We start from the raw sequence: 19,521 nt of genomic DNA, 5'->3' as shown, positions 1-19,521 counted from the left end.
TTTGTTGCTTTATTATTTCTCTTATCAATTTTCTGGGAAAAAAAGATGTAACACAAACAAATGGCATGGCCACATTGATCTGTCTACAGAAACCAGAGATGCTGCATTCCACTATTGGTCACTCATCTTTGGCACAGGTCTACTTACTCTGTGACAGCACCAGGTCTATTATTTTATGAGCACATTTCTTATATAAATCAGAGAGTATATGTCCAGGACTTCCCAAAACTGCAAGGGAATTGTAAAAACAGTGTGCAAAATGTAACACACAATCCGTATGGGTGTCCATAACAAATCTGTTCAATATATTTTAGAAGCAAGACTAAGAAATAGACAAGCAATCCTACAATACCACTGGTACCATCTATCAGTAAATCATTTCAGCACAAAACATTAATGCATAAATATCTGGTCTTGTAGAAGCTTCAAAATATTCTCTCTCTCTCTCTCTCTCTCTCTCTCTCTCTCTCTCTCTCTCTCTCTGTGTGTGTGTGTGTGTGTGTGTGTGTGTGTGTGTGTGTGTGTGTGTGTGTGTAATGCACAAGCTGAAAAAGCAGATGGTAAAAAAATACTTGGGGAAAAAAATATATATATGCAAAAAACTTACTTTTGAGCTGCAATGAGCTCAGATCGAGTTTTTGTTAACTCTTCGCTAATAGCCTGTTTGGCCTGAATTTCAGATTGTAAACTGCTCTGAAGATTAAGAAGTTCCATTTTATCAAGTTTTTGACTTCGCCGATTGCGCCAGTTTTTATCCTGGAACAACATGTCTTTGATTATAAAGCCACAATCTTCATACAGTAATATATTTCCTGAACACTCATTACAATCAACACATCAATAATCAAGTAGCAGAGAAAGTATGATGTGACAGTAACTATAGAATCAATATGGAAAAATTATAATAATACAATCTAAAATAGATATAATGGTCAGTAAATACAGAATTATGGACAAGTGGATCTTTCCCTCGGATATTAAGAAGACAGACAGACAATTAGACAATGATACTGAAATTAGAAACAGGAGATGCAGATAAATACCTGGCATTTGTAACCCAACAGCATGCACCTTATGCGAGAGAGAAATGGTCTTAAGTGAAAACTGACTCTGAAATTGGGGTTCAATAATAATGTAAGAAAGAACAGAGTAATTTAATAACAAAAAGTAATGGGATGATATGAAAATGAAAGAAAGGAAGAAAGAATGGATTTCAGAGAAAGCAAGAGAACCAGCACACACAGCAAATAACAAATGGATTGCATAGAATATCAACAATTGTGTGTATACATTGCACATAGCCTTCAGGCAGCAAGCAATGCACTAGTTGCAGTTGATATCACTGCATTCAAACTGCAGTATTTATAGCAGTATTAGGATGTAACTTTTGCTTTGTTTTGTGGTACATTACATTGAAATATGTGAGGAAGCAACCTAATGTGTACTGAGGGAGCTGCATCAACAACATTCATCTGTACCACACAAAAGAAAAAAAAAGCACTTTCATTTTTAAACTTGCATTGACAAAATTCTGCAGATAAAGTGTATACTGTGTGAGAAGACATGGCTACATTAATGGTTCAATTCTCAGTTTGGAGCATTTACAACTTGAATTTCCTCTATTTCATTCACTGAGTCAATCATTTCCTATATAAAAGCGAAACTTCAGGACTGTGGAAGTGGGAAAAATTAAGACTGCCCAAGAGAGCAATTTACAAAAACAGTACTGATGGTAACTAGTTTCAAAGGAAAGCCGGCTAGTTTAATTTTACATGATCACACAAACATGTGTCACAGAGCATAAGTTATCTACAGGCCATAATAATAAAAACCTGTTTGCAGTGAACATTGATTTATCTTCTGCAACTAACACGAAACTTCAACCCCTGAATTTAGATGTTTGATTACAACTTACTACTTTACCTGTGTTGGGATCTTGTTGAGATCTTTGACTAACTGTACAGTATCCAAACTAGAAACATAGATAAGAAGGAAAAGCACACAAGAAAATTATTTTTTTGTCTTAAATTACAGTTATGAAATCACTATTAAAATCAAACTGATTTTGTTATGAGCAACAAATATCATTATGGAGTTTGCTCCTCCAGAACTCTTCATGATGATACTGTAGCAACTCAGTGTATTTCATTGCATGGTCATCAGCAAAATGAAGAGCAAGGAGGCAAGCTGGAGATATAAATTATTTTTTAAAAAGTAAAATAAATTCTATCTAGATAATTATTCAAACAAACACACAAATAAAAACAATTATTCACATATACTCTATTAGTGGATAAAGGGATTACTCATCTCTGCAAATACCAGATAATAATTTATTATTTGTAATGTAGACTACCACAACATTTTCTTCGTATGTTTCAGCTCAGGGAGCTTTACATTCGACAAACAATTTTAATACTCAATACAGAAATATGACCTCAATTCTAATGGTCTGTCTAGAGTTCGATCCCCAGTTGGTCCTAGGATTTTTTTTTATTTTTTATTTTATTTTATTTATTTATTTATTTATTTATTTATTTTTTTTTTTTTGCACCATTATTCAGAGTCCACATTAAACTGCAGGTTCCCTTATAAATGGCTAAGTCACTTCAGAGGTTGTAGGAATACTACCTTCAATAGGACCCTGCCTAGAAAAGAACTGTGGTCTTGTACATAGCTTTATTTACTTTTCAGTGTAATAAATATAACATAGGTGAACGTCGTCAGTTACACTACCAACACAGCTCATCAATTGTCTTCTGGACTTGGAATTACTTGGAAGCCACTGATCGTAACTAGACAAAGATAAGAATGTATCCAGCAAATCTTAATTTGCAATACCTTGCTCATCTGTATCAAGAATGTCAAAGCTATCGGATATGAATTCAGTGCATACAATTACGCAATTTCTCTTGTTTGTAGTGCAACAAAATGAGTGAACAAATTAAGGGGTCTGTGGGTTGTAACAGTCAAAATCAATAGACTTCAAATCTAATATCTCCTAAAACAGTGATATCAAGTAGCTCAGATGAAAATGCTTCACTGTACTGACCCTACTTGACAGTACGTTTTTCAGCCTTCAAACTGGAAATCTGAACAAAATAAGTATTATGGTTACATATTTGATTTGTTCCCAAAGCTTATCGAATTACAGGAAGTGCTAATTTAATGTAAAACTTTTTGAGCCACTTAAAAAAAATCAGGAATAAACTGTTTAATAACATCATGCTTATGCTAAGCATATGGAAAAAAAAGACTTGTATGTGGGTGCGCACTGTCATATGAGAGTAAGATTTCTTTCGGATTCCTATCACACTGCAAACATTGGAAATGATTCTTGACCTTGTTTAAAGTCTTTATACATGTCTCTGAATTAATGGTTGACCTTTTTGGAAAAATATGCACAAGAATGATCCCATCACTATCAGCAAAGATTGCCATCATAACTCTGACAGCAGAGGGAGTTGCCTTGAATTTCTTGTTTTTTGGTGATTGTAGGTGGTGCAACTCCAGTGGCTGCCTTTTTGCTTTCAGCTCAACGTGATGCATCAAGGCCTGTTTTATTCAAGATACTAGTGAGTTGTTTTTCTTTCATCCATAATCCTACACCCCCTCCTATATTAGGATTATCCTCAGTAGTTTTGCAATCCCCTTCCATATTAGGGCTGTCTTCAGTAGTTTTGCAATCTATTTACCTGTCTGAAAATTTGTTCAAAGGACGAAAGCTTCTGAAAAGTGGTACAAACAAGACCAAAAAGGTATTTCAACAAAATGAAATAACAACTGCAGTTCATACTGTACCAGGTATCTAAGCATAGTGACACATTATAGGAAATTATGCAATATTCTTTACCCATATAAGTGAAATGTTGAGTGTATTTCTGTAGCTGTGTGTGTGTGTGTGTGTGTGTGTGTGTGTGTGTGTGTGTGTGTACTGATTAGAAAAAGAGCAACAGCTCTAAGGCCACTTACATCCCTACACAGTTATGTAAGTCCATGTGCAACAAACCAATAACTCACAGGTAATTGTTGTATTTCTTCAGTTTTGTTCATTTCTTCCATTCTGGAATATCATTAGTAGTTTTCTGCTCACATGGCTCTTCTGCAGCCCTATGTTTGGTTTTGCCCTATCTTTGTTCCTGCATTTTTTCGTATTTGTAACTCTAACACATTCTTTGTCCATTTTCTCTCCTACACCACACTTATTTTCTGGACACCTGGTGGTCTTCCTGTGTTTCTCTGTTTGAGCACTACTGTTGTAATGGCCCATCATGCCATCGGCTCTCTCTGCCTTGGAAATAATTTTATCACTGGAACCTACTTCTTTGCATCTTTTGTTTCAGTTAATATTCTTGATAATAAACCTGTATAAACTAATTGTGCCAGCACCACTTTTTGACAAAGTATGTTTGTTCACAATTACATTCCTAAATTCTCAAGTGCACCTAGTAAAACAGTGTCTCAAATCCCATCTTTTAAGCTTCTACAACTGCCACCTGTATCGCATTAATTATTAATGCTACAATCACTTACTTTTTACACTACATCCATAAGTGTTTTTCTTTTACATTCCTTTTTTTTGCCACACTTTGCCTACTATCAATCAAATTAGGATCCCTTATTCTACATTTACTAGTTCAGAAAATAGTCCTTCCTCTGGAAGAATCTGGTTCCACATACTCCTGCTGAAATACTTTCCGGCACTTACTATTCCTCCTAATGGACTTACGATTAAAACTGGTGTGTCTACGTGACGTTCATTTGTTCATTCACTCATTTAAAGAGCTTTGCTTTATCTAGTTCCATCAGTCAATAACCTTCACTTTTTTGCTCTTGCATAGTCATACAATCTTGGCTCAGATCACAACTAACTGCCTCTGCTCCTTTGCAAAATCCTTTTATTCTGTTAACAATAATTTATTGCATTACTAAACAGAGACAGTTAAATATTTTCTCCAAAAGGTAATAATGCAAATGTAGATACAAGTGCTTTGAAAATAAATACATTGCCTGACAAAGAAAGTGAATCACTCAGCAGGGAAGACTAAATGAAACTAAAGTTAATAGGTTTTTAGGGGGTTGGTGATGTTATTTCAGTGATAACAAAATCAAGTCAAATTTCCTCAGCAGTATGAACCCACTTATCAATACAACATTGGTAAGGAACAGTGTAATAAAGTCATTGTATTGTCTACTGAGGCAATGTGGCACACAGTTGTTGTAACTGTTCCCAATGTCCAGGGTAAATAGTCATCCAAGGTAATGCAGAACTGCAATTCATTGCTAAACACAATTTGAAATCATTCATCAACAGACCATGCCTCCTGGTCATGGCACCACCCCAAACACAGCTGTTTGTATTGTGGTGTTAGGGGTAGTCTCTGTGTGGAATAGTAATTCCTTAGTCCAGCAGCTGATAGACTCCGAACTATGTTGCAGCAAGCTGATTACTTGTTCATGGATGGAAGGTGCAAATGTGAAGGGGTTAACAAGTGCTTGTTGTTATGGTGTTCAGATGTGGTTGACAGGAATGTTCACAAGTATGCCTCCTCTTATGTTTCCTTGCCGTCCAATATCAGGCCACTGTCACATCTGAATGCTCTTTAATTCTGGACGCTGCTTGATATGACCATCTGGTATAATGAGGACGAACAATGAGAGCCCTTTCATACTCAGTCAGGAGCTGATAACGCTATCTCACAAGAATATGTAGGATGTCAGTGTCCTCTACAGTGATCAGTGATCACTCAACAACTGAAGCTGTTCACACCCCTTATATACCCCACCTAGGCTGCTAACAACACTTAACATGAATAATATTAATGCACTACGGTGGCTATTCTACCTGTCTCAGAGAATTTCTACTCTCATAATTTACATAACCACCAATAGCTTGTATGTGTATGTAATTACATTGACATCCAATCATGTCTTCTGAGTGCTTCAATTCTTTTGTCAGGTGGAGTACATCATCAAATATATGCACAGCACTAATCAACTACCCTCATCTACTCCAGCATTTACAACAAAACATCTTAGGAGTATTTCTGTAATTCATCAGTACCATTATGGTATGAAATTCTCTAACTCTATTCCATATGAAGATTTTAATCCACGGAAAGTTTGTTTTAAAATAAGCATGAATAAAACCTGATGTTTCTGGCACATCACCCAGAACTAATGTTCACCATGCATCCATTATCTAACAGAGAGGATTAAGAAATTTTAAGAAGTCAGGGGCATATCACCAAAAAGTATACATTACAAAACAAATAAGGATAAAGTTTTTATCATGAAATCATAAAGGCTATACAACCAGATTCCTGAATCTTGAGCAACTGAAACAAAATGTTGCTTCTCATTTTTCTTTAGTGGGGGAGTGTGGCACAGAGGAGCAATTTGAGTTAGAACAAATTTACTCAAAGTCTGCCAGTCTAGCCAACATTCTGTCACAGCCAAAAAAGGAGACAGCTAACAGTAAATTCTAATGGCAAACAAAATATAAAATCTTGGTTTAGATAAAATCTCTCTCAAACACAAAACAATGCTATTGCAAGACAAAAAAAGCTAATTAAAACCAGCAATGTCATACAATATTGCTCAAAATCAGGAGTTGGTTCATGGGTGTAATGGTACTTACAGCAGTGGCTGCACTGGACACTCCAGCATGTTTGAGGAACTCAAGCTCCTCAGTCATCTTTGTTGCCAATGCTTGTAAATAGCCCCTTGCGTCCTTTTCATCACTTACCCTAGAGGTGGAAAATGATCAGTCTCTCTCTCTCATGGAGATTGTCTTAAGGTAAAATATGAACAAGGGTTGTACACTTATTATTCAACTAATGATAGAGATAGAGCTCAACTACTGACAGAAATAAAACAATGTTCTCACCACTGGATTATTTCACTAATCTGCGCCTCCCATTGAGCGATAGCATCTTTCTTGCTTCTCAGTTCTTCGTATTCTTCTTCGAGTTGCCTTCTTTCATTCTGTATTCGACTTACACTCTCAGTTAGCTGCAAATTACAATAAACTGATGGTTGGCATATAACCCAGCAAAATGGAATTAATAATATTATGAATAATTCTGTAACTAAATGTTATACAACAAACATGTTCTGTAGACTACAAAATGTAGTACCTTCATCTCACTGAGCTCATCGTACTAAACAGTCTTCATTACTTATCTGGAATGAGAACCAAGTACCTTAACTACTGCTCCTCTTTCCTTGGCTTGTAATACTGAAAGTCATGAGCTGTTAGAATCCCAATTCCTTTATGACTGATGCAAACTGCAAACATGGAGGGCAACTATACGCAAGCATAGTGTGTAAACAGAGAGGAAAAAGCCACTCAGAAGCTCTAGTAAAGACAGGACATACAAGCACACATTATGAACATGAAATAACAAAATGCAACAATTCAGTTTCCTAATGACACATGAAAGCTACAACCCCCTTGAATACTGCCTCTGCACATGGGGATTAAATTTTTGGTTTCTCCAAGAGATTCATTTGATCACAATCTACCATCCCACAATATTTTAATAAGTGCCTCTCTTTTCTAAAAGATAAGGGAGACTCCCATCCACAACTTTTTAGTTCCCCAACTAGAATTTTGTGACATATACAGTCAAAGGCCATAGCATGGTCTCAGAAAATGATACAAAGAATTTTTTTCTTGTTGTTTCTACCAGAACAGAATTCCCTGTACGGTCTTAGTTGTGAAACCCAACTGAGCAGTCATTAAAATGTTATTGACAGAATTTGCTGATATTACCTACTATCTCACAAATTTTGGAGAACACAGGAAGGAGAGAGACAGACCTAATTAGAAGCCACTTGCTTACTTTAATATCTACAAAGAAGTGTTATAATTGCATACTTCAATCTTTCAGGAAATATGCCTGAATTCATTGACTGATTGCAAACACACATCAAAGGGGATGCTACCAAGTCAGCAGAAGGTTTCATTCAGTACTTTGGTTGAAATCCCATCACATTTAAAAGAGTTGAGATACTGCTTGTTAGTGGGATAATGATATTTGTGATCTCTCTGTAACAGTTGACTTGGACACACTGCTGGATCACTTTTGATGGTCCGTTTTCTCTCCCTGCTTTCAGCTACTGTTACGGAGAATTCACTGATTACAGTAGCTAATGATTTAACATCATAAGTCTTTCTACCACCACCATCATGGAGCTGAATACCTATGCATCAAGTGGCTATCTTTATTTATTCCACTGTCTGTATTTCATTCAACATTTTTAAATACTCCCACAACAGAGTTATACATATTTAGGAAAATGAATGGTAGACACATACAAAGACAATAGCTCAAATCATTTCAAACAAATTGCTAATTAGAAGCAGAGCAAATAACAAAACAATTCACACAACTCAAGTTTAAATATACAAATAAGAACGAAGGCCTTTTTCCATATAGAACAAAATAGTATTCATTGCACCAAGCCTGCAGTGAAGGAAACAATGCATGCCTAACACACATATACAAATTCAGACAGCCAAATTACTGAACTAAAAAAAAGAGTATTTTGAGAAAGAGCTATGAGAGGCAAAACATGTCTTTTGTGTTTTAAAACTTCAGACAGAAATGGGGAAAATTTCATTATCTCACAATTTAACTTTTTATGTAATAGGGGGATATGCTGTCACTGTACAGCTGAGTCAGTGAGCAGAAGACAGGCATATTACAAAAACGAGCTAGTGGAGCTGTTAGATGATAACTCCTTCAGAGCTACCACAGTTGGACCATAGTGCTGGGACAATTTCCTGCGTTTTGATGTGTATTTTTTGTTTCTGTGTCAGCTCTGAAGGAGGACAATAATCAAAATCTTAGCTGCAAGTTCAGTCCTCTTTAGGTGCTTTTCTAGCAGCCAATGTCTCAACTACACAGCGAGAGATGATATTTCCTGTATCAACTGCCTACATAGAACCTTATCAAATACAGAAGGTAAATTGAACTAAAAGCCAACAACATACAAATTTGATAATGTTAAACTAAGATCGACAGCTATCTAAGATTACTCAGCGTAATCTAACATATTCTACTTTCAAGTATTTCTTTAACATATGAGCTAAACTGACTGTGTCCAAGTCCATCATCAACTTCTTGTTGTCTTCCAATAACATCAGTCTTTCACGTTCATGACGCCTCTTGAGCTCTGCAATTGTCTCCTCACTGTCAGTCAAATCTTCAAGTCTCGTGGCATCCAATTTCTCCTTAACAGCTTGTACCTGACCAAAAAATGTCATATTTAAGTAAGTATCAGAATTGTGTTATTGTAAATCTAGTTATGACTGAAGAATATATTTACATCTTATTTAAGTGCATTCAGTCTTCATAAATTTGAAACTGCCCACAAGATTTTAGTTTGAAGAATAAAGGTGGAGATAAAAGCTTGCAATGGCATTCCAAACTTTAAAAAAATGTGTTCAGTAAATTAACCCTTTTCTCAAATATTCAAATTCACTTTTCCAGCAGTGAGGCTTTACTTTGATCATTTGTTTATGTAGTAGCTGCTGAAAATTAACAGTGCAGCAAATATCCTGAAGGGACTTTGACTGACACACATTCCCTTTCTATCACTTACGGGAAGCATTATGTATGAGCAACAGTTTGCTATTACGAAAGGATAATCTACTTTCACTTTTAAGGTAACAAAATGATTAAAATCAAGTGTCCACATCAACTTCTATTATAATGAGTTATGTCTTACAAGGAAAGACATCAATGTATGAGAAAGAAAGTGACACACAACACCCGCTTTCCTTGCAGACATCTCCATTTAAACTTTGTTTTAGTCTATAGCTTTTCCCTTTGCTTCTGGCTCCTCTTTCCTGGTGTAAATCACTTTTACATCTGTTTAAGTCAGTGATTCCCAATCGGAGGGTAATAACCCCCTGAGGGCTAAAATGAAATTTTCTGAGGGATAAACCAAAAAAATTACTATTGTTAATATATACATGACACAGGTTTTATTTGTTACATGTAAATTTTACATTCCTTTTTCCTTTTTTTATTTATCTAATTTAACTCTGTTTCTTAGATTTATTATACATATGAATGCTGCAGATCACCGTAAAGAGCATGGTGTAGGTTATCTGTCATTACAGCAATTCAGTTACATTAACCATACGCTCTCTCAAGACTCTCAACCCAGTGGTTAACAGGAGCAACTAGTACAATATAAGTCAGATATGGACTGTAACTTCAGATCGATTCTCTTGCGTTCAGTAGTTACCAATCTTAGCTTCAATACTGTGTGCAAAGCTTCCATACATTTAAATTGTTTCAAACTCAATTACATGAAATATTTCTGTGGCTTTAGCACTGCATATTATGTCTATTTTCGATTACGTATAAGTAGATGGACTGAACACAATGTTGTCTGCTAGCTAAGGATGACCAGTTGGCCGAGCTGAGAAAACAGTCAATAATGATCAAGGCCATTTGGCTTCTATCAATACAGCTATGCCTGCCACTCACTGGGCAGAGTTTTCTTGAAGTGAACAATTAGACACTTAACTATTTCATTCACAGCTGAGTGCACTTCTTTCTGTATGTATACAAAATGCACCACTGGATAGAGGAAAAAACATAATCAGTTAATAACAAACTGTTCAAGATTTCATCTGTAAGTACTGCCATAATTTGTTTCAACTGTATCACCACATCCAATGACAGTTTCAACTGTGCACTTCAAGCAATTGTTATAAGCCTTCTGCTGTTTTCTGTCTATAAAAAACAGTTTAGGAATATCAACAATATTGTGAACAGAATAGATTGTTACTGATCGTAAAGATGACACACACAGCTGCAGTCAGGGAAGATGAAAAGGCAGTTACGTATAAGCTTTCAACCAAAGCCTTCTTCAGAAAAGAAAAACACACACGTTAACAGAAGCAATCACACCTCACATCCCTCCCAATCTGGCCAATAACATGACTTTTCTTCATCACACTTTGAAACTTAACATCTTATAAATGTGTAAAACGGCAAAATGGTATGGAGTACAGTATCCACATTATTTAATGTCGCAGAGGAATCCTGTTATGGAGATAGCAGTCATGAGTATGTGTAAAGTGTGGAAGCTTGTGTGAATGTTTGTGCATTTTTCTTTTCTAAAGAAGGCTTTGGTCCAAAGCTTATTATGTGGCTGTGTTTTCATCTTGCCTTTCAGCAACTCAATGTGTCATCTCTACAGTAAGTAGCAATCTACTCTTTTCACAATATAGTTTATATTCCAACCTAAAGAATTTAGGATACAATCTGAGATAAGTGCATTATGTGAAAAATGACAATTGACCCTGAACAATAAAAAGAGTGAGTTCCTCTAATTGGATACTAAATAAAATCCATTAAATTTCAGTTAGATGATCAATCACACACATGTAAAGGTTGTTGATTCAATTAAATATCTAAGGATTACAATCACAAACAATTTAAATCTGAACCAACACTTAGAAAATGTTATGAGGAAGGCACACCAAAGACTGCATTTATTGGCAGTGAAGACACTATCTACATGATGCTCACTGTACTCTTCTGTAGTATTTGCTGTGTGGTAAGGGGTCCTTAACAGATGTGATTCCCAAAAGACATTGAAATAGGTCAAAGAAGGGCAGTTTGAAACAGGGGAGTGTGTTGGATATGAGTTGGGGTGGCAATCATTAAAGGAAAGATGTTTTGCATTGCACGTTGCAAAGAGATATTCACACAAAAATTCAATCTCTTATTTTTTCCCCTTTAAATGACACAATATTTTGTTAGCTCCCAGATATGCAGGGAGAAACCAGTGCTTACATGGAAAGATATAGGTGTTTATTTTTCAAATGTGCTCCTCGAGAGAGGAATGGTAGAGAAATAATCTGAAATTAGTTCTATGTATACTCTGATAAACACTTATATGTGAATTGCAGGGTACCCATGCACATGCACATAGATGAAGCACTCGCGTATTATCACAAAAAAAGAAGACATTTTCTGTCTTACAAACAAGTAATTCTGTTGGATTCCTTAGTATTCCTCCTAAGCTGGGAGTGATACAATGTATCTTCGAAGACAAGATTATCTACAAAGAGTTTATCACTTGAAAGAACTGCTTATTGTTCATCTTTTGTGCAAGAAAGAAAGAGCAAACATTTCATTGAAGAACTTGCAGAAAACAAAAACAAAAAAAATGCAATGGCAGATTTTGTCACTATTATGACACAATTAAAAGTTGGTAGCACTTGAGCTTCATGTCTTCAAGCTGATACAGATAAATGTACAGGAAGTGATATTTGGAACAAAAATACACTAGGTTGAATGGTTGAGAATACAAGATAAATTTTTACCAAGCAGTGATACACAGCTTAAAATCAATGACAACTCAACTGCTCTTCATGAAATACTTAATGCATATTCTGTATAATTTTTGTTTCTGAAAAGAAATTTTATTTATTGGACTAATTAATTTACACATGGTGTTTATTTCCATTACTTTTTCTCTATAAAATGGTAGATCATGTATAGGTAGACTTACGTATCAGAGAACTGCATAAGTTTTCAAGTTTTTGCAGTTCTTCAAATACAGGTATATGCAGTTGACAAGAGGACAGAAATGGAAATGACAATGAACAGAAGAATGGCAGTTATGCATGATACAGAAGCAGAGAGAAAGTTATAAAAATAATTAAAGCTTAAAAGCTGGCACAGTTTAAGTGTTCTCATTCATAGTCCTTCTTTCACTTGCCAGCTAACTCATTACTGTCTTCATTTTGTGTAGGCTGCAAGGAAGAGTGTGCTTAATGTGGAAATAGTATACAGGGTGTTAAAAAAACAAAAAGTGCTGCACAGTCCTACAAGAGGCAGCATCAGTCAAAAACAGAAGAAAAATTCCTGTAATGATACATCTGGAAACTAGTGCCTGTTCTGATATGGGCCACTGAATATCTGCAGTCCTTCATTTTGTCGAGTGATAACATTTTCACTTATTGGCAGAAATCGCACAAGCATAGGCAAATGTAAACACAGAGAACTGTAGCTTGGGGCATGAAGTAAAATTATGTTACACAAAGTTAATAAGTACACGCTCATAATTAGATTAGACAGCAAAATGTATATGACTCCAAAACAATTACACAAATTTTCATTAAATGTAGACGGGAAGCAAACTGAGATCTCAAGATGAATCTTTTGCTTGCCTTGATGTGTGGTGTCATAAAATGCCAGGATATGGTCTAGATTAACTGCACCACAAAGAAATTAAAAATTTCTTGATTTCATCCAAGGAAACACTTTACAAGTATCATCATAACCACAACTTGTTCAGAAATTAACCCCAATGTAAATTATGTATTCCTTTGCCACAATTTCTTCATGAATTAACACCCTGATATAAATTATGTATCCCCTTCTTTACCATATCCACTGTGTCTGAATTGTTTTCTCTTCAGATTTATGAAATGAAATGTGAATGCAACAGCTTTGGATTTATCTTCGACTCCTACTATCAGTAAGGGTAATCTATTTTTGCCAATTACAAATTATTGCATTCATCACAAAAGAATACTGTAAGTTATGCAAATAACAACGAGGAAAGCACTAGCACATATATGACACATCTGCAATTATCTTGTAGAAATGTAAATTTTGTTTAAGTGTTTCCAGTTACAAGAGGTATGAGTAATTTTTTTACGAGTGAATAAACATGCATTAAACATATTTGTCAAAGAGAGTGGAAATATACAAGAAATAATACTTTACCTCTCTTTCAAGAGTCTCTCTCCTGTTCTCTGAGTCCTGTAATTGATCTCTCAGGCTTGAGCACTCCAAATTAAATCTTGATTGTTGCTGCTGTAAGCTCTCATTATACTGCACTTGGAGCTTTTCTACCTCAGACTTTAACCTTGCTATTTCCTGTGATGCATGTGACTGGCTAGCTACAGAAATATCAGCTCCTACTATAATACTCCTCTGTCGCAACTTCTCAATTTCTTCCTCCATTTGTTTACAATATTCTTCGCTTCTTTCCCTTAGTTTGCGTTCTTTTGCTGTCTCTGCCATAGCTTCATCTACACGTGCTTCAAGTTCTCTTCTAAGTTTTTCGGCTTTGCGAATGTCATGTCGAAGGCTATCAATTTTTTGCATAGCTACTTCCAGCTCTTCCTCCTTATCCCGAACCTGACGTGAAAGTTTCTGCTTCTGTTGTCTCAGCTCTGACAGCCTATAAGTGAAGATATTACATTCAACTTATGCCATAAATTGCCATGCAGTGATCACAAAAAAGAATTAATAAACCCTGGTGAAATAAGGCACTTAAGGTGGCTGTGAACAAGAACAAAGAGGATATCATGTCAGTCTACTTTCATAATGTTTTATAACATAGTTTATGAATTAGTTAGTACAAATAAATAGCAAGAATTTCAGGGAGGCGCAAATCTAAAATAGTTACCGATTATGAGGCATCATCAGAAACATAAATAACATTGATCATTCACACAAATAACATACAAATTTTATAACAAAGAGATGTATTAGTAATAGTTAATACAGTCATAACTAGTAACATCATTTACCTATGTCTGCTGAAACAAAGTATGAGTAAATAAAGTTACTGTATGTGGGTTATAGCAACAGGAAAATGTTTAGAGCAGATATGCACAAACAATTTTGCACAAAATTGTTATACTAGATTGGTAAATCAGGAGGAAACATGCACCTATTCCACTGCAATAACAGCATGAAAAGACAATGATACAAAGAGCAACAAATTCAGTTTACAGAAAGAGTGTTCTCACTGTGGCTGACATATTCTTCGCACTCTTCAGCAACTGTTTTGATATTTAAAAAAATATATTATATTGTTTAGTCTGTCATATCAGTCATGACTTTCTGCAAAGTGAAACTCAGAAGGCATAATAAATCATAAAAACAAATTTTTGGAAAAAAGGTACTGTTAAAAATCAAATCTTCTGTAAATAAGCCATTAAAACAGACAGTTTGGGATTTTTACCACATTGGTGACATCTTAAGTTAGGCTGTTCGAGAAGACTGTATGTGATTACAGGGCAAAGTGTTGTATATATTTTGGCCTATCATAGATGAAGGTACAGTTTTTGACAGGACAGGGGATTATGTCATGTAACAGTCAACTCCTGCAACACTGCCAAAGCCAATGCTTCCTCTGCATGCAAAAGGAAGACCTTTCAGGATGAGATTTTCACTCTGCCCGACCGAGACTCGAACATGGGACCTTTGCCTTACTTGGGCAAGTGCTCTACCATATGAGCTACCCAATCATGACTCACGCCCTGTCCTCACAGCTTTACTTCCACCAGTAACTCGTCTCCTACTTTCCAAACTGGTGGAAGTAAAGCTGTGAGGACTGGTCGTGAGTCGTGCTTTGGTAGCTCAGTTGGTAGAGCACTTGCCTGAAAAAAGGCAAAGGTCCCAAGTTAGAGTCTTGGTCTGGTATTCAATTTTAATCTTCCCAGAAGACCTTTCACCAGTCAACATTCTGTGATGTGGAAAATATTCTTTCAAAATTGCAAGAGAAATTTTCAATACAGACAGAACTGGCATCTTTAACAATTTACTTCCTACTAAAACACATTCCATTAAGGGTAAAGAATCTCAGGCAACAATACTTCTGAAGAATGTAAATGTTGTGTTCCTTCCTTTGAAATGCACTATTCACATGTAGCCTCTGGATCTGGGCATGACATACACTGTTAAAGCGAAATATGAGAAGCAGTCATGCAAAACTCAATAACAATCCTTGAGAGGAAGGAAGTGATGAGATTCAACATGGTACAGACTATACATATGTTTGTTGCTGCTTTGAATTGTGTAACACAACAGAACTTGTTAAACTGTTTCACAATGGGTGGTTGGGGTATATCAGTTGCAGTTGAAGATTAAATTCTTCCAGGAGAAGAAAGGAGTAGAATCAGAGATTTTCTTGAAAATGTGACATTTCAGGACTTTGTTGTCTGTGATGATGACATCCATACTTCTGCACCTGGGACAAATGTGGGATGTGTGAAGTACATGTGAATGAATGCTGTAAGGTAGGAAGTAGTGGTGACAACAATGAAGAACGAAGAAGAAGAAGAAGAAGAAGAAAAGGGGAGTAAGAGGAGGAAGAGAGGGCCATTACTCAACCTTCTGCAGTTGCTGTACAAGGAATTAATATCCCCAGGTACTAATTTCCCTCTTTTCATGTAGATGAATCAGTTCTTGACTTTGTTAAAAAATAAACGCTGTATTCTGTGAAAAGAGCAATTATATATGTATATGTGTTTTTAATGTATTTAAATATGTAGTGTAGGATATTGGTTAAGTTTGTAATTAAATAGCGCTTATGTCACTTAAATATGCTTGGACTGTGATTCTGGGTGACTCATTCCCCATTTAAGGGAAACCCCTGTTTAAGGAAAAAATACTTGGTCTCCACAGATTCCTCAAGAAAGAGGTTTTTTACTGTAATCTCCCCCCCCCCCCCCCCCCAATATAGCTAGTGTCAATTTTATTCAAGATTATACTGTGAGAGAAATCTCTGTCAAAACATAAGGACTTAACAGAACTTGATGAATGATTCTTCTGCAGCTGAATTAAATTTTTAAAATAGAGAGAATGGTATATAGTTCTGATCCACTGAAAAACAATTATCAACCACACAGCATCTGTATGTTACATTCCGCAATCTATTTTGTGTAACAAGTGTTTAACTTGTTTATATTAATACTAGAAAAAAATTACCTACAAAACAATAGGAATCAATGTTAGATATTGACATAGCAATATACATAATATTAGCTTAACAATATAATAAAGAATGTTACCTGTCTGTCACTTCAGTGTATTCTGTCATTGCTAACTTCCGCTGGCTTAGAGCATCTTTAAGTTCCTTCTCTTGAAGTTTAATTTTCTCTTGGACATCAAGGTTTTCCTGCCAAAAACAAGCAGAACATAGATTTTTGGATGCCGTGAAATCTAATACTTCACTTTATCTCAATAAATTGTCAATAACCACACAGTAATAAACATACATATCTTCATTTCACTCCATCAATAAATGTTTATTTGGCCTAGAACAGCACTTAAAATAACTCCAGTTTTAACTGCAATACCTGTATGGAGCAAACTAGTACACTTTTTACATAGGCACCTATACTTTCACTACATGCAACTTAATAGAAACAATGCATCTCCTAAGTGATCAATGTAAACAACCAACACTGCATACTATACAACAGACAATGGCAAAAAATAGAGGAATATTTCTTCGAAATCAAATTCAATTGTTCCTAAACTCGAACTACAGAGAAAAATACAGTTAGTTTGACTGTTAATTTAATTTGACTGGAGAATATTACAAAAATTTGCTTCTTGTCACGAGAACATTGTATTTCATGACCACAATAGCAATATCAATTTCTACAACAGCTCTAAAAGAATGTATTTATGACCCGTACTCCCCCAACTGACCATTATAAAAATTACTTACATAATACATTACTCCAGTGGCTCCCAAACTTCTTGTCACTGTGTACCACTTGACTTTTTTAGAAATTTGGGCATACCAATCAATAATTAACAAACCATGAGGTGGGGGAGGGGGTCAGTGCTCATCATAATATGCACAATTTGATTCCAGACAAAAGCTTCCTTCGTATCATAATACCATTTAATGTAAAATACAACAAAGCAATAACAACAACAATAAACCATTCATCGCATAATCACTACTGCAGCACTACACATTTGTACACTACCTAAGTTGGCAGCACTCACAAAGCTACAAGTAAACTTTTGAATAACCAACAAGGCCTGATCAAAATATAGTAAATGTCAAAATAAGATGTATCATTCCTGGGCAAGGCAGTGATGACTAATGAAGAGAGGTGTGAGGAAGGTGCAATTCAACCTTCCAGTGTCCTGAGTACAGTCCAAAACGAACATTCTATGGTGCTACTATTTTCCTTAACATTATACATATGGTACTTTTATCCATTTTTTGATTTAAGATGTAATTTTATCAGCCATCAATCCTCATCATTTTGCCTGATATATTATGATTCACCTACAGAGCTTTCTCATATCCTACATGTGGAAATTTCTGAAAAATTTGTGGTACAGGTGGCCACAAGGACAAGAGCAAACACAAGTACAAGTACAAGAGCAAATACTAACAGGTCAAGATTTAAAAAAGATTTAACTACCACAAGCATGGGAGTAAATCTCAGAACTTCATTGTGAATAATTATATACTTCAGTGAGCTGCTTTTCTCTTCTTGCTACCGATTAGACTAGACATTCGGCAGTCTCTGCTTATTTCTCAAGAACCTTAACACCGTACTCCCTAATTGTCTTTGCACTTCCTTCTTTTCTCAATGAATTATTGCCCTGACAGTTGATCTCCACCTCAGTAATGACTTCACAAAAGGTATTGCCTGCAGCAAGAGCAACAGTGCCTCCATGGTGGCAGCTCGTTCTCCTCCACAACAAAGGCACTTGTGGGTACAGTGTTTGCAATGCAAAGCAAAGCTTATTCTAATTTGCAAATAAGTTTGCCAGAGTGCTTATGGACTGATAATATCCTGCCCAGCTAATCTAGCAATGGACTCACTGCACCATTTCTTCTGATGAAAAATGATTTGTCACCACTATGAAGCAACCACAGACCCTCATCATTCAATACTTTACAGGTCTTGAAAAATTCAATGTTCTTTGTGTTGGCTTAGACTACCTATGAGATGAAGGTCATCCAATATAAAATCCTAGCCTCACATCCCAAATGTAGCCATGTCCCTGCTTACATAACCTAAACCAGCTGTTACTCCACCCTTAAACCTCTACTGCTCACCAATCTGCAACTCATTATGCTATTCGTAATTCAGTGTTGCCAAATTAGTATATAAAGTTCTACATGTACGTGGCAAATAATCAGCTATCTGCACTGACAAGATGTAGCCATCCACTACCTTGAATGCCTGGCTCTTTAACATGTTGCACACCACTACCTAATAGTTGGAGGTGGTATAACACAAGTTTTTTTTGCACACATTTTAAATTAGTGTTTATTTCTTTTGCAAAAATCATCCTGCAATCACTTTCATATTTTTTCACTCGCGTAAGAACAAAAAGTTCAGACACAGTGTAAAAGCAATTATCATGCAAGAAGATATTTAGATTCTTACTGAACAAAGTCAGATACTTCCTCTTTTTTTTTTATTTTCTGATGGAAGACTGTTGTACAGTTGAATGCCTGGGTTAAAGGCTGAGGTAGGCATTTTTTTAACAACAATTTTCTGAGAATCAATCTCCCTCACTAATGACTTCATAAAAAGTACTGTCCACATTAGAAGCATCAAATAGCAACAGTGCATCTATCATGGATATTCACATTTATCTGTCTCGCGTGTGTACTACATTTTATAAACTTATACACTTTTGAAAGAGAGGTCTGCAACTATTAGTTGGCATTACTATCTCAATCTGTCTCGCGTGTGTT

The 19,521-nt window shown here is 35.7% G+C and overlaps 1 protein-coding gene across 2 annotated transcripts in view; it reads right to left on the bottom strand.

Moving 5' to 3' along the window:
* The window catches only part of LOC126365897 (serine/threonine-protein kinase Genghis Khan), a 323,790-nt gene that overhangs the window by 132,265 nt on the left and 172,004 nt on the right, over positions 1 to 19,521 (bottom strand). For both annotated transcript variants that reach the window (XM_050008618.1, XM_050008619.1), the window contains exons 12-17: positions 16,850 to 16,956; positions 13,770 to 14,229; positions 9,107 to 9,256; positions 6,890 to 7,014; positions 6,641 to 6,749; positions 608 to 756 (exon numbers count right to left, since the gene is read on the bottom strand). In XM_050008618.1, the coding sequence (XP_049864575.1) occupies positions 608 to 756; positions 6,641 to 6,749; positions 6,890 to 7,014; positions 9,107 to 9,256; positions 13,770 to 14,229; positions 16,850 to 16,956 (1,100 nt within the window). The remainder of the gene's footprint in view (positions 1 to 607; positions 757 to 6,640; positions 6,750 to 6,889; positions 7,015 to 9,106; positions 9,257 to 13,769; positions 14,230 to 16,849; positions 16,957 to 19,521) is intronic.

Source organism: Schistocerca gregaria, chromosome 4 (assembly GCF_023897955.1).
Source record: "Schistocerca gregaria isolate iqSchGreg1 chromosome 4, iqSchGreg1.2, whole genome shotgun sequence".
Taxonomy (NCBI): domain Eukaryota; kingdom Metazoa; phylum Arthropoda; class Insecta; order Orthoptera; family Acrididae; genus Schistocerca; species Schistocerca gregaria.
Note: the sequence above shows the minus strand (reverse complement) of the source record. Positions and strands in the feature narration are given on the sequence as shown.